This window comes from Crinia signifera, chromosome 8 (genome assembly GCF_055691185.1).
Source record: "Crinia signifera chromosome 8, ASM5569118v1, whole genome shotgun sequence".
NCBI lineage: Eukaryota > Metazoa > Chordata > Amphibia > Anura > Myobatrachidae > Crinia > Crinia signifera.
In genome coordinates, this window is record NC_139224.1 from 105,220,572 (window position 1) to 105,234,274 (window position 13,703).

At 38.6% G+C, this 13,703-nt stretch overlaps 1 protein-coding gene across 2 annotated transcripts in view; it reads left to right on the forward strand.

Moving 5' to 3' along the window:
- The window catches only part of COL11A1 (collagen type XI alpha 1 chain), a 211,714-nt gene extending 200,856 nt beyond the window's left edge, over positions 1-10,858 (forward strand). For both annotated transcript variants that reach the window (XM_083156920.1, XM_083156921.1), the window contains 7 exons: positions 277-312; positions 848-901; positions 1,165-1,411; positions 4,684-4,796; positions 6,566-6,634; positions 7,575-7,808; positions 9,089-10,858. In XM_083156920.1, coding sequence (XP_083013046.1) covers positions 277-312; positions 848-901; positions 1,165-1,411; positions 4,684-4,796; positions 6,566-6,634; positions 7,575-7,808; positions 9,089-9,235 — 900 coding nt within the window. In that variant the 3' untranslated portion in view covers positions 9,236-10,858. The remainder of the gene's footprint in view (positions 1-276; positions 313-847; positions 902-1,164; positions 1,412-4,683; positions 4,797-6,565; positions 6,635-7,574; positions 7,809-9,088) is intronic.
- Positions 10,859-13,703: the final 2,845 nt, after the last annotated feature.

Sequence of the window (13,703 nt, forward strand, 5' to 3'; positions counted from 1 at the left end):
AAATCACAGGGGTACATCACTGGTAACTTTTCCCTCCATAGAATGCACTCCATTTACTTCAACTTTGTGTTTCCTATACTAAAGTATACCCAGGTTCCTATCCATTTAACTGCTTTTATAATCCAATCCCAAGCTTTTGAGTTTATTCCACTTTTGTGTAGTTATATGACTCAGTCTTTTCCCAATTCGTGTTTCTTTTTTAGGACAGGTAATCTTACTTCTAAAAAAGGTATTTTTCAACACTTAGAATAATCATGTTCTGTACTTTATTTGTAGGGTTCTCAAGGTCCTAAAGGTTCAAAGGGATCAAGTGTGAGTATTTTACATATTTAACTTTCAAATGCCTATTTTGTATTATATATACTGTAGTTCGTTCTACCAAAACTTTTATCTTGGCACAAATCCATGATTCCTGATCCATTTTGCCACATAATATTAATAATATTAGCAATCAATCAATACAATTCAGAGGATGTCTTAGTATTATTATTTTTAATGTAAACTCCAATTGTATGTTTATCTGTTTATTTGTGTGGTTTTAAAATAATTAGCGATTCTAATCTTACAATACATTTTTTATTATATATACAAATTATATTTTATTGTTGTCAGTTACACCGTGCTCTGTTCGACCATTTTATATATATATATATATATATATATATATATATATATATATATATATATATATATATATATATATATACAGTATATATATATTGTTTTTTTCATGAATTGTTGACTTTGGTTATTTATACTTTTGTTCCTGAGTCTTAATATTGTCCATTCTGTACATCATGTGTTTGTGATGAGCTTGCTTCATTGTTTTTCTTTATAATGCTTACAGGGTCCCGCAGGTCAGAAGGGAGATGGAGGTACTCCTGGTCCCCCTGGTCCACCAGTAAGTACATAGCTACATAAACGCTATGACATCATAATATATATTTTTGATTTACAAAATCCAACAATAGCTATTTAATCAAATACTAATAGATACAGTATGACATAAATTATTTGGCATTTAAAAATATTTAATTATAGTCCGACCACAATTCATATACTCATTGTTATTATTAACCATTATTAGTATTAAAACAACTGGTTATACTGTCTCCTGAATTTATAAATAGTTATCAAAATTAAACCAAAACATTAAACTTTTAGGGTCCACCTGGAGAAGTCATCCAACCACTACCTATCCATTCACCAAAGAAGACCCGCAGATCACCAGATTCTATGATGGCAGATCTAGGAGAAAACATTTTAGATTATGATGGAATGGAGGAGATCTTTGGCTCCCTCAACTCTCTGAAGCAGGACATAGAACGTATGAAGTATCCAGAGGGATCCCAGAACAATCCTGCTAGAACATGCAAAGATCTCCAGCTCTCCCACCCTGAATTCCCTGACGGTATGTAGACAAAAGAGGGAATATCAAATTCTTGGGAATGCCTCTTGCTGGTTTTATCTGTGAACTTTCCAATTGGCACTATCTAAACCATTGTTCCTGATATGCTATGACAGAAACGTAATAAGAAATGTTTGTATGGTAAGTCATGTCGGCGTGCACCCACATTGCGTCTGCAGTTATTGTTTTACTCCTCCAACTTTTTGTTGTCTTGGTTCCTCTCCTACCCATGGTTATTTTCTTCTCCCCAGTGCTCCTCTCCCTTTATACTCTCTCCTCTATCTCTCTATCTGCAGTCTTTACTCCTACAGTTCTGTCTCCCTAATGTTGACTTGCTCTCCCTCCAACCCTTCTGAAGTTCTCTATTGTGGACTAAAGATGGAGAATCCTTTCTAAAGCATCATAACATCACAACATACAGTGACAACTGGAACTTTAAGCCATCAAATCCCCGCCCCCCCCTAAAAAAAAAATGCACTAATATATACACTATAGTCATTTCATAAACAAAAAACAAAAAAAAAAATTCTGATGATTATATTATAATAATGACATAATCCCTATCCCCTGAGTCTGAATGTAATGTTCCAGGGCCCATTCTGGACAGATTTCCTCACTTAAATGTATCATTCCGGATTATTTTTTGCTTTTGTAAATGCTGGTTTACCTGTACACCCCTGTTCCAACACAGCCCATCCGCCTAATTTTTTCATGATTTGTGCTCCTGCTATAGTCTGAATAGGGAGAGGCATCTCTACCCTATGATAGATCATCATGTACCAATGTGCTCTCTTCACTTGAGCGGCGTGCCCCGGCAGATTGCTGGGATCGCTGCACTAATGTGGAGATACGATGCGCAATGTTATTGTTGATGTGGTGTCACCATAGCAATAGACACCGTGTTCTGGTTTACAAGCTGGTTCGGCGTCTGCGCTATGTGTTAGACTCCTGCAATTGAGTGTTTACTAGCGTTACCCGGGAGACAGACGCAGTGTCAGCCCATAGGCTGTTCCTGCATCGCGTCTCTTCCGGCTGCGCGTAACCAGCATGGAGCACTGACTAGATTATGCTAGTGACTGTTCTTTGGCACGGTGAGGACAGGTGGATTGTGAACAGGTGAGCCAGCAGGTGTTGAGTGTCTCATTGATTGCTAGCACCATTTTTATCCGGTTCCAACTGGGGGTCACTTATGCTCCTGACGACGGTGGACACACACCGAAACGGCTGTCGGGCATCAATGACTGCCCAGTGGACCATCATGTTTCTTGATTACTTGTGGTAACATTACCGTTTCTTGGACTTGTTCTATTGCATGATGTGTCCAATTTGGATGATTTGAATCACATTGGCTTTTTTCTATAAAAGTTTACTATTGCCTTTAAATCGGATGTGCTGGCTTCTTATTTTTTCTATACCATGTTTATGTGGCCTCGGCACTCCAACAGATGAGACATTAAGTGTGCAGTTAGCTCTGGACATATATATATATATATATATATATATATATATATATATATATATACAAACAAGACCTGCACTCTCACCCTTGTGTCTAGGTAGCCGCTGGGGTGCCGTATAAATAGCAGTGTTCAACAACAGTGCTATGTAGATACAGAGACTCCCCTAGGGGAAAACAGCACTCACCAGACTTCATACAGTAAGGTCACAAGGGTATGGATGTCCCGTCTTTATTCAGGTAAAGGAATGGAGCCTGCCGACGTTTCGGTCCTACTGGACCATTCTCAAGGCAGTGTTAATCCAAAGCAGCGAAAATAACAATGCAGATAGTCCCTGTTACCCTATCAGTGCTGATTCCTCATCCTAGAGGTTCTTTCTTTATTTGACTACGCTGGCTACTCTTCTATACCAAGCTCCTTGACAAAGGTCCAAGGCAGGGACCGAAACGTTGGGGCGTATTGATAGCGATTACTGCAGCACAATTCTATGAATGGAATAAAAACCAATAATTTGATGAACTTATAACAGAGTTTGGATACTCGTTATTCCGGCGAGTGCCTTATATCCTACACACATCAGTGTGGGAACCCTGGACTATATTTGGGTGCATGCCCTAAATGCACCTCTTATAAGGCACCCCAAGTTGCATTGGGTGAGTGCGAGTGCGGTCTTCCCTCGAACTATATATAGATAGATAGATAGATAGATAGATAGATAATTTATATATATAAGCTTTATAGGATTTGTAAACCTAGAAAAATGGGTTATTTGGCCCCAAAATGTTGGACACATATTTATGCTATAAAGCTTCTTTGAAAGATTTAACTCATGGAGTACAACCATTTGTTCCATGTTGATATGTACACAACCTTCTGGAGGATACATACGGCAATTGATCAACTTTCAGTGAGTGCCAGGATAATTCAAATTCTATAATATATATATATATATATATTATACATATAAAATATACACTAAATATCTGCAACATTGACACTCACCTTTCCTAGTTTTTGGGGTGCCCTATAGCTTGTGACCACATTGTAATAACTTTGAGGAATAGTGTTAAGACCTGCAGAAAAGTGGGGTCCAAATGTTCTTAGTGCAAAAACGGCTTATACAGGACATACATTTGCTTTGTTTTGTTGTATATGTATATGTCCGATTATCAATTGGTCATCTTTGGGGATTAAATACACATTGAAACAAATTGCACACACTGACACTGATTTGATTTTGGTGTCTCTGATTGCCAAAGAACACTAGCAATCACACATTTTGCTTACATTAATCGTAGAACTGAATGACATCCTTTCACGACATACTGTGCACATACAGATCCTATATGTGAGCCACTGATAATCATTCTTCATTCATTCTGCCCATAATGTGCAATAACGTGAACAATTCATCATACAGTATGTAACCTGCAGTGTGAGGAACAATTGTTCTATCATCTGCTACAATCTGCCTGCAATATGCAAAACTACATTTTATAGATAGCATGACTGCAGCCTAACCTATTGTTTTATATTCCAGTTATATTCAAGTTATAATTGCATTACCTTCATGGTAAATTTTACAATGAAATACTTTTTGCAATATTGTACAATTTGTATAATAGTAAAAGGTGTCTAATGAAGAACTGTGAGATAAGCTTGCAATCTCTTGCATGTAACAATAAACATTACACAATATAAAGGTTTGAATAAATTAATCTAAAATGTAATTCAGTTTACTGACTTCAAAGCATAGAAGTTCTGACAATTTCTCCATCTTTTATGATTTCTAACAGGTTATTTTCTCTTCCTCTCCAGGTGAATATTGGATCGATCCAAACCAAGGCTGCTCTGGAGATTCATTCAAAGTGTTCTGCAACTTCACTGCCGGAGGGGAGACCTGTATCTATGCAGACAAGAAATCGGAGGGGGTGAGAGAGACCGTCCTTAGGGTAGCTTTATGACCTGCCTGAATGTGGACCTTAATGTCCATCTCTGGGTTAACTGACCCTGTGGCCGAGTGAAAATGACAAGAGGATACATTCGTTTTAATACAGAACAGAGATTATTCAAATTGAAGATGCCGTTACTTGTAGTGAATATATCATTCACATAAATAAATATAAATAATTAATAATAATAATAATAATAATTTTATTTAAATAGCGGTCTTTCTCCAACAGAGCTTAAGGCACATATATTAAACACTAACTCATTCAATGACAACTTTAGTTTTTCTGAAACTACTGTAATTGCTTGAACTGCCATAAGCACAAACATACCCTTGTACCCTCCACAGAACATACCCTTGTACCCTCCACAGACCACCTTTAAAATATGCATCATTCTATGATACATAATCACTACATATATACATCAGAATGTGTTTCACAATTTTATAAATGAGATGTAGTTAATATGATGACAGTCAGGATCAGTGTTGGACTGGCCCACAGCGGACACCCCCGGTGGGCCCCACTGCATGGGGGCCCCTCCTCCAATTAAAGGGTTTATGTTCCAGACTGTGCACATGAATCATACATTATACAATGTTACATTATACTGCACAGGACTATGGTGTATCTTGTTCCACTTTAGTAACAGCACTGCTCTGTATATTAGCATGCATACACTAGCTGTATGTACTATACTGTTCTATTTATGCTAATGGTTATCTAAACTTCTGTGGCAGATGGCCACACCCCCTTTTGATATGGGCCACACCCCTAAAGTGGGCCCCTATAATGCCATTGCCCAGTGGGCCCTTCTTGCTCCGGTCCAACAGTGGTCTCGATACCGACGGTCCGGATGCCAACGCCAAGATCCCAAATGCCGACATTACCTCCAGACAGTATCCTGGTGCACAGGATCCATAACCTTGTGGAAAGCAAGTGGTATGACATCTTGATAGCCAGGATTCCGACTGTTGGGACTCATACAGCAGGGCGAGCGCAACAAAGCCCCATGCAGGCTTGCTCACCATTCTTCAGGCTCACTGGCACAGGCTCACTGCGCTCGCCACCTATTCTATTCTCCCACAAGATATAATAGCCCCTGTTAGTCTGGGTTTTAACAGTCGGGATACCGACATCGATTTAATGATTGTCAGAATCCTGACTGTTGGAAGATCATCAGGCTCTCATGGGTCAGCCTCACAAGATTCTGCTGTCTGCAGTGTGAGTCAAAATCACATCTCACAGTCCAGCAGCAATGGCAGGTGCACGGTTAATTGCTGCAGCACAGACTGAGCAGTACCCAGCGTAGCCATCCTGTCCCCTATACCAGGTTTTAGCAGGGCACCTGGGACTGAGCCAATAAACTTTGCAGCAGCACACAAAGCTCCATTGGTAGAGCTGCAGTCACACCTGGATCCCACTATGAACCAAACAGGGGCTGCTTTATCGTGTATGCAGGTGCCCCTGTAGGGCTTGGAGCCCGCAGGCAGGTTACTCCATTTCCTCTGGAAGTTATGTTGGTTGATATGGTCAACACCATCACTTTTCATTTTAGAAGCTTTAATAAATCTGCCCCTATATATATTTCAGTGGCTTAAGGTCTATTTAGTGTTGGTATCCTGTAAGACAATAGACCAAAACTAAGCATTACTGTATGATTAGTTAGAAAGGAAATGTTAAAAAGTCTTACTAGTTGTTATAGTTACAGCTTTAACCGATTCCTTTTGTTTACTTTGATCTGGCAGGTACGGATTTCATCATGGCCAAAAGAAAACCCTGGCTCCTGGTTCAGTGAGTTCAAAAGAGGAAAGCTGGTAGGTTACTTTTCCACCCAATCTTAATAGTTATTCTAATCTACCATAATCCCCTGAACAAACCAGCAAACTCTTTCCATTGATTTACAGTGAGGTTCGATAATTATCTACTTATTTTACTGAACTTTTATCAGTCTTCAAAAGTTATTTTACATTTTTATCTTATATAATAGTAGGCTAACACTGCTTCTCACCTCTATGGGGAGAATTCAAGCGTTCTGTGCACCGGAAGCCATTAGATGGCACCTGAATTAGAAATTCTAATATTGCTCCATTCTGGGGCGCCCATCCGTCGGCACTGACAGTACTGTTATGTTGTTCTGTCATTTTGACGGACTAGTATCTATAAGTGATAAACCACATTACTATTATTAACATTTTGAACACATGACTTCCTGGTACATCAATATAATATGTTCTGTCAGTAATTGCAAGCTGTAGTACAGTGTGTGCCATCTGCAACCAGTATATTCTGCTGATATCTGACTTTGCATAAGCCAATACCCAAATGAAAATGGAGTTGTATGCAAGGACATGGCTGTGATTTGAAGAGGGGGGACCAGACAGGTCCATTGTGAGATGTCTGACACTAATTATGTAAATAATATGCTGTTTTCATGCATAGACAACTGATTAAGCCATTTATATGGCAGTCTTTTAAATCAATGATTAGTGATGTGATCATACATTGATTCTTCAAAGCATGAAATAAAAAGTTTTCAACATGAATGGCACACCCAGAAATCATTGCTGTGAAGTCAGTAGATATATGTCGTATTTGTTTCTAGGTAGTTGCTTAAAACTTTCACTAACTTTCAATTTTATTCCATGAAAGAATCCATTGAATCCACGTTGTTTAAATGCATTTTGAATGGTATCATGAGGGAATACAAAATTACTTCAGAGCATTGGTGACACACCTGTCATTTCTCCACTGCAGCTTTCCTATGTGGATACTGAGGGTAACTTCATTAACCAAGTTCAAATGACCTTCCTGAGACTCCTCAGTGCATCTGCTCGACAGAACTTTACATACAGCTGCCACCAGTCTGTAGCCTGGCATGATGCCGTCAGCAACAACTATGACAAGGCCCTGAGGTTCCTGGGATCAAATGATGAGGAAATATCGTATGACAACAGTCCCTTTATTACAGCGCTGCATGATGGATGTGCGGTGAGTATACAGGTTATTTGGAAAAGAGGTGACTCTTAGCAAACACATACACACTTATTTATACAGGTCCCTGACTGAAACAAAGTTGAGACATAAACTAATAAAAAGAACCACAACTGTGGTCTGAAGCATGCTGTAGTGTCGCCATAATGCAAACTAAGGAGAGAATGCTACAACAACATTCCGCAAGGTATCACTGCAGTGGTGTATCTTTAATAGCTGAAGGGTGTTCGAGGCTCAAATGCCATAAAGTGTCTATACTGCTCATCCTGCATCCATTAACTGTAATTACTTTCCACCGCTACTGTAGAAAACACAGAGAAAATGATGCAATTTGACAGAGATATGCAAATGTGCAGTAGATTTTCCAGCATATATGCTTGTGCAAGGGGTCCAAAGTGGACTGCTCAGAGTCAACCCCCCCAACACACTGATAAAATACCTATGGTGACTTGAAACAGTAGGCTGCCAACAAAAAACAAAATGGCTGATTAACAGGGCACCAAGTCATAAATGTATTGCCCTGAGCCCAAAAGAGAATCAGTTCTGCCCACTGTGAGCTGTGGGTCATGGAACCCTTAGCACCACTCTTTCAGAAATGTACAATCTAAAACTTACTGGTACAAGCACAAACTTCTGATGTGAGAGAGATATTTTCTTTCACTATACATTAATCACATCCTGATTTCTTCTTGTGACAATTGCACAAGCAGCTTTTATAGTGTACTGTGGGCCTTATTCAGCCATTGCTTTGCAGGAATTCACAGTGTAAACTGGTTATATTATACACCAATAATGGTGCTGTAATCAGGATAAGAGCTAAATGGGGCTTGGGTACTGGGGGTATGTCCGAATCAGGAAGGTGTGGCCATTTCTCCGCCCAAATTGAAAAAAAAAATACTATGAAAAAATACTATACACAGCACCCTGGGCAGCTGCTGAGCACTGCATAGGGGCAAATTGGTCCCCACCATCAGCTGACAGCTGCTGAGCACTGCATAGGGGCAAATTGGTCCCCACCATCAGCTGACAGCTGCTGAGCGCTGCATAGGGGCAAATTGGTCCCCACCATCAGCTGACTCAGGCCACTTCAAAAAGCATGGGCCAGGGTAATCAGGCAGCTGGAAGTGCCCTGGTAATCAGTACCCACCTCCTCCCTTTCTGCACCCCTGCCTCAAATATTTTAATTAGAGTTTGGGGAATGTATATTATTGTGGGATGCAATTGGATAAAATATACTGTGTAGGAATTTATATTAATTCTCTTTTTTCCCTATATAGCTGAGGAAAGGATATGCACGAACAGTCCTTGAAATCAACACCCTGAAGATAGATCAACTGCCTATAGCAGATGTTATGATAAGTGACTTTGGGGACCAGAACCAAAAGTTTGGATTTGAGGTCGGGCCGGCCTGCTTCTTAGGTTGAGACTGGACATGCAGCTTAATAAATAAAAGTGTAAAAAAAAATTTCCTAAAAAAAAGCATCAGGCTTTGGAAACCACCAGAGACGTGTTCGCCACATGCAAGTTTTGAATATGGATTGTGCAGAGGGGAAGAAAACCTAAATAAATAAAGAAAACAAAAAAAAGCACACGCCATATGAGTTACTTAGAAATTGCCAGCCACCCCATCCGTGGCAGAATCACATGACTTAAACAGAAAAAGCATTTGCAAAAAATATGAAGGACTTAGATGCGATATTGATGTCATCTCATTGAAACTTTCGGTGCTGGAGAATACCCAAAACAGGCTTCGTCCATCATAGGTGCTATTGATTTCTTGTAAATGGGTCTACCAAATGCTATATACATGTAATTACTTTGCATACTTATTATAAGGCTTGCATGTCCTTTTCCAAAACTTGCATGTGACTCTGGGTTGAGCCATAAAACTAAGAGCAGAGACACACGGAATGGTTCCCCGATGTCTAAAACGGATCCAGTGTCTGTATTGTGCAAAATAACGTGTAATTCCAGTGGACTCCAACCCTTCTTTATGACTCAAAATAAAATCCCTTTGTATATATTGATGTGGACGATCTCTCTTATTTGCTGTTGCAGAAACGAATATATATATATATATATATATATATATATATATATATATATATATATATATATATATATATATATATATATATAGTCTCTATATATATAAAGCCTCAGGTTGCCAAGCTGGAAGACAAAAATGATCATATCATCTAAATTTGCCTATCTTTGTGCCGCATTTCTCTTTTGCAAATTTAAACCATTTTGGTGCAATATTTGATGGTGCTAATACCTCATTCCAGGATGTTGTGACATGCATGTATATACCTAAAATAACTTTTTTTATTATTATTTGTGGTCGGGGGAAATATGTATTAAAAAGAAATATTTCTGTATAAGATATTTGTCAATGTTTTGTGAAGTCATCATATTTGTATCATCGAGGTTTGTGCATCTTCCATCACTTAATATTAAAACTGGACTCAAAACAATAATTTAATGTATTTGTTCAGTGTTCGAAATTACCTTTAATAGCAGACAGCATATACTGTATGTTCATTTGTGCTGACTGCAATTATACCATAGCTATTAAAAACAAACACAGTAATATATTGGACAGTGCTAAGTTATTCAACCCGTGAATAGCTATTATATATTTATGTACACAAAAATGTCAAGGTCATGTGATTCTACCTGGTTGCATAGCAACATAGGAGGGGCTGCTAATTACTCATGTTAATTTGGAATCCAAATTTGTTTTAATTAGTCTTCCAAACTTGTTGTGTTTTTTCCTCTCCCTATTCTGGTTTTAGCTGGAAAATAAAGTAAAAGATTTTCACTTTAAAAATAAAATTCTTTTGTAATTATTTTTCATAATATATGTAAGACTTGAAAACTGTGTGTTACTCTTTCATAAATAAACTGTTAAATTAATTGGTCTCAGATCCCACTAGCTCATTTTCCCATGACATTTTATTAACAGGATATAGAATAAACTTTTTTTTTCTTTTACTGTTGAAAGTCGTTTTCTTTTTTTTTTTTTTTTTACAAAATAATGTCACTGTCACCTCAAAGAAGATATGAAAATGTTATCAATAAATTAAAGTCTTGTTTACGTTAAATGTTCCTTTCATTTCTTAAAAAAACATTACTGGGTCAAGAATCATAGCATCATTTTATGAATAAGCAAGCGGTGCACAAGTATATTGCCATTCGCCTGGTTTGTTTGCTTTTGTAAAACATTTCCTTATTGGGTATTTCAGAAATGAACAAGACATTACACAGTTTGCAGTACAATAGGTCAATACAACAGATTAGAATTATATAAATCATCCCAAATGGAGGAATAAACAGGGTATGAGAGGTAAGTGTCCTCTCACAGCTGAGCACACACAAGTACAGAGATATATTAATAACTATCAGTGTCGTTATACACATGTGGGAAGGGAAATCTTGGATGCCAAGGTAAAGTAGCAGAAACAAAAATATTTGTAGAGATATTGTACAGTAATATGCATTTAAAATGTAATAGAAAACACAGTAATAGGAGCACAAAAAAGGTGAGAAATAACAAGAGAGGAGTACATATCAAATAGTATTTATCGCAACCTGGTTTATTATATCCAGTGTATTTGTGATAATAATGAAGAAGCTGTGTTATAAACACAAAAGCAAACTTAAAAAAAACAAACAGATTTGACAGCTAAGGGTGTACAGTATGTATCAAAGAGGGATAAAGCACCAACCAGTCAGCTCTTGTCAGTTTACATGTTCAAAAAATTATAATTGTATTGCAATTTATCTTTTTCCAGTTTATCTCTCAATGCATTGATACATTGAGGTGCCGACAGGTTGGCTGGCTGTAAACTAAAGGGGCATGGCCTCTGGGAGGAGGCATGGTCACATGCCTGTGAAAGAAAAAATAATAGTTATTGTGGGCAGGCGGTGGGGGTGTGGGTGGGAATGCACACCACCTTCACAGGGAGAGATGACAGGCTGCCACTGCAGCTTGCTCTCTCCCCAGCTCAGCTCAGCACATAGCACTGAGCAACATGAGCTGGGCTGGGGAGAGAGGCTGTGCATCTCTCTCCCCACTGCCCGGCTCCCTGTAACGGGGGAGCAGGACCCAGGACTGTCCATCAGACCCGGGCCCGGGTAAAAAGTATCCGCTTCCCCCTCTCTGTGCCACTGTTGTTACATATGCTCAGAGGCATTTACTATTTTTATTTAAAGTAGAAATAACCCTATACAAGAATTTCCCATAAAAGTGGTGGATAGTAGTGAAAACTGAAACACATTCTGTTACTTTTCTGTGAAATTTAATAAAAATATCTACTCCAAAATCCATATACAGTACAAGTTGCTCTCAAACCTTCTAATGAGTGGATAAGAAAAAATGCCAAAAGAGATGAGATAGAGGAGTAAACTCCTGCGTGGCCAGCTCCCTCGGCACAATTTTTCTAACTGGGGATTGTGGGTACTAGAGGGGAGGAGCCAGCTGCTTAAAGTTACAGTGTGCCAGTTCCCAGCCATCCACCTCTATTACCCAGCGTGAACGCCAGTGTCCCCTGCCGGATGATAGAGAAATATACTTAATAAACACAAATAAATAAAGCTACAGTAGTTGCTGACCGGTTGCTACAGAAATTTACCACTTGTCCACTTATTCACTCTAGAATATTTGATTATTTTTCTCTATTTTTCTTTGTTGTCCAACCAACATCCTTAAGTTTTTTTTTTATCTGTAATTCATGTTTTATTGGACACAAATTACATACTGGAGAACAACACGTTTAGTTATCATATACCTTAATTTGCTTAATTTAAGTTTATACTTTATAGTCACAATTCCAAATAAGTCATAATGGCAGCTGCAAGTCAAAAATGCTAAGACCTGTACTATTTTTCTGGAAAAAAGGTCCAGGAACTCCGGGTCTGGACCTTTTTTCCAGAAAAATAGTACAGGTCTTAGCACTTTTGACTTGCATCTGCCATTATGACTTATTTGGAATTGTGACTATAAAGTATAAACTTAAATTAAGCAAATTAAGGTATATGATAACTAAACGTGTTGTTCTTCAGTATGTAATTTGTGTCCAATAAAACATGAATTACAGATAAAAAAAAACTTAAGGATGTTGCTTCAAAAGTGATAAAATGGAGAGTGATAAACAGCCAACCAATCAGCTCCTGAAATAGGTTTTTAAGCAGCGCTGACAGTGGAGGACACTTAATAATTAAAAATAACAATTTATTACACAATTAGAAATCAATGAAAGCATATCCACATGATAATTAGGACAATGGGGCAAGTGTTGGTAGGACCAAGTGGTGATAGGGACCAAAGTATTTAACCTGCACTGATCCGTGGAAATGAGTCCCGATGGAATACAGTCCAAGGATGGATTGTCCGGGATATCGCTGGAGGGATCGGTCCTGAAGGATGTTGAAGCAGGACCAATCTTAAACCTCAACCAGTGTTGCAAAGGGTAATTCCAGTGCTGGTCTGTGGCTTCCAAGTCGTGTATAGTTGGTATATCAACGCCAATCAGATGGATTAGCAGGAGGTGGTTCAAAATGACACTCAGGGTCCAAACCAGGGGGGGCACCAACGCGTTTCGCTGGGACTAAATTCCAGCTTGATAAAGCTGGAATTTAGTCCCAGCGAAACGCGTTGGTGCACCCCTGGTCTGGACCCTGAGTGTCATTTTGGACCACCTCCTGCTAATCCATCTGATTGCCGTTGATATATCAACTATACCCGACTTGGAAGCCACAGGTCCCCCTCACCACTTGGTCCTACCAACACTTGCCCCATTGTCCTAATTATCATGTCGATATGCTTTTATTGATTTCTAATTGTGTAATAAATTGTTATTTTTAATAATTAAGTGTCCTCCACTGTCA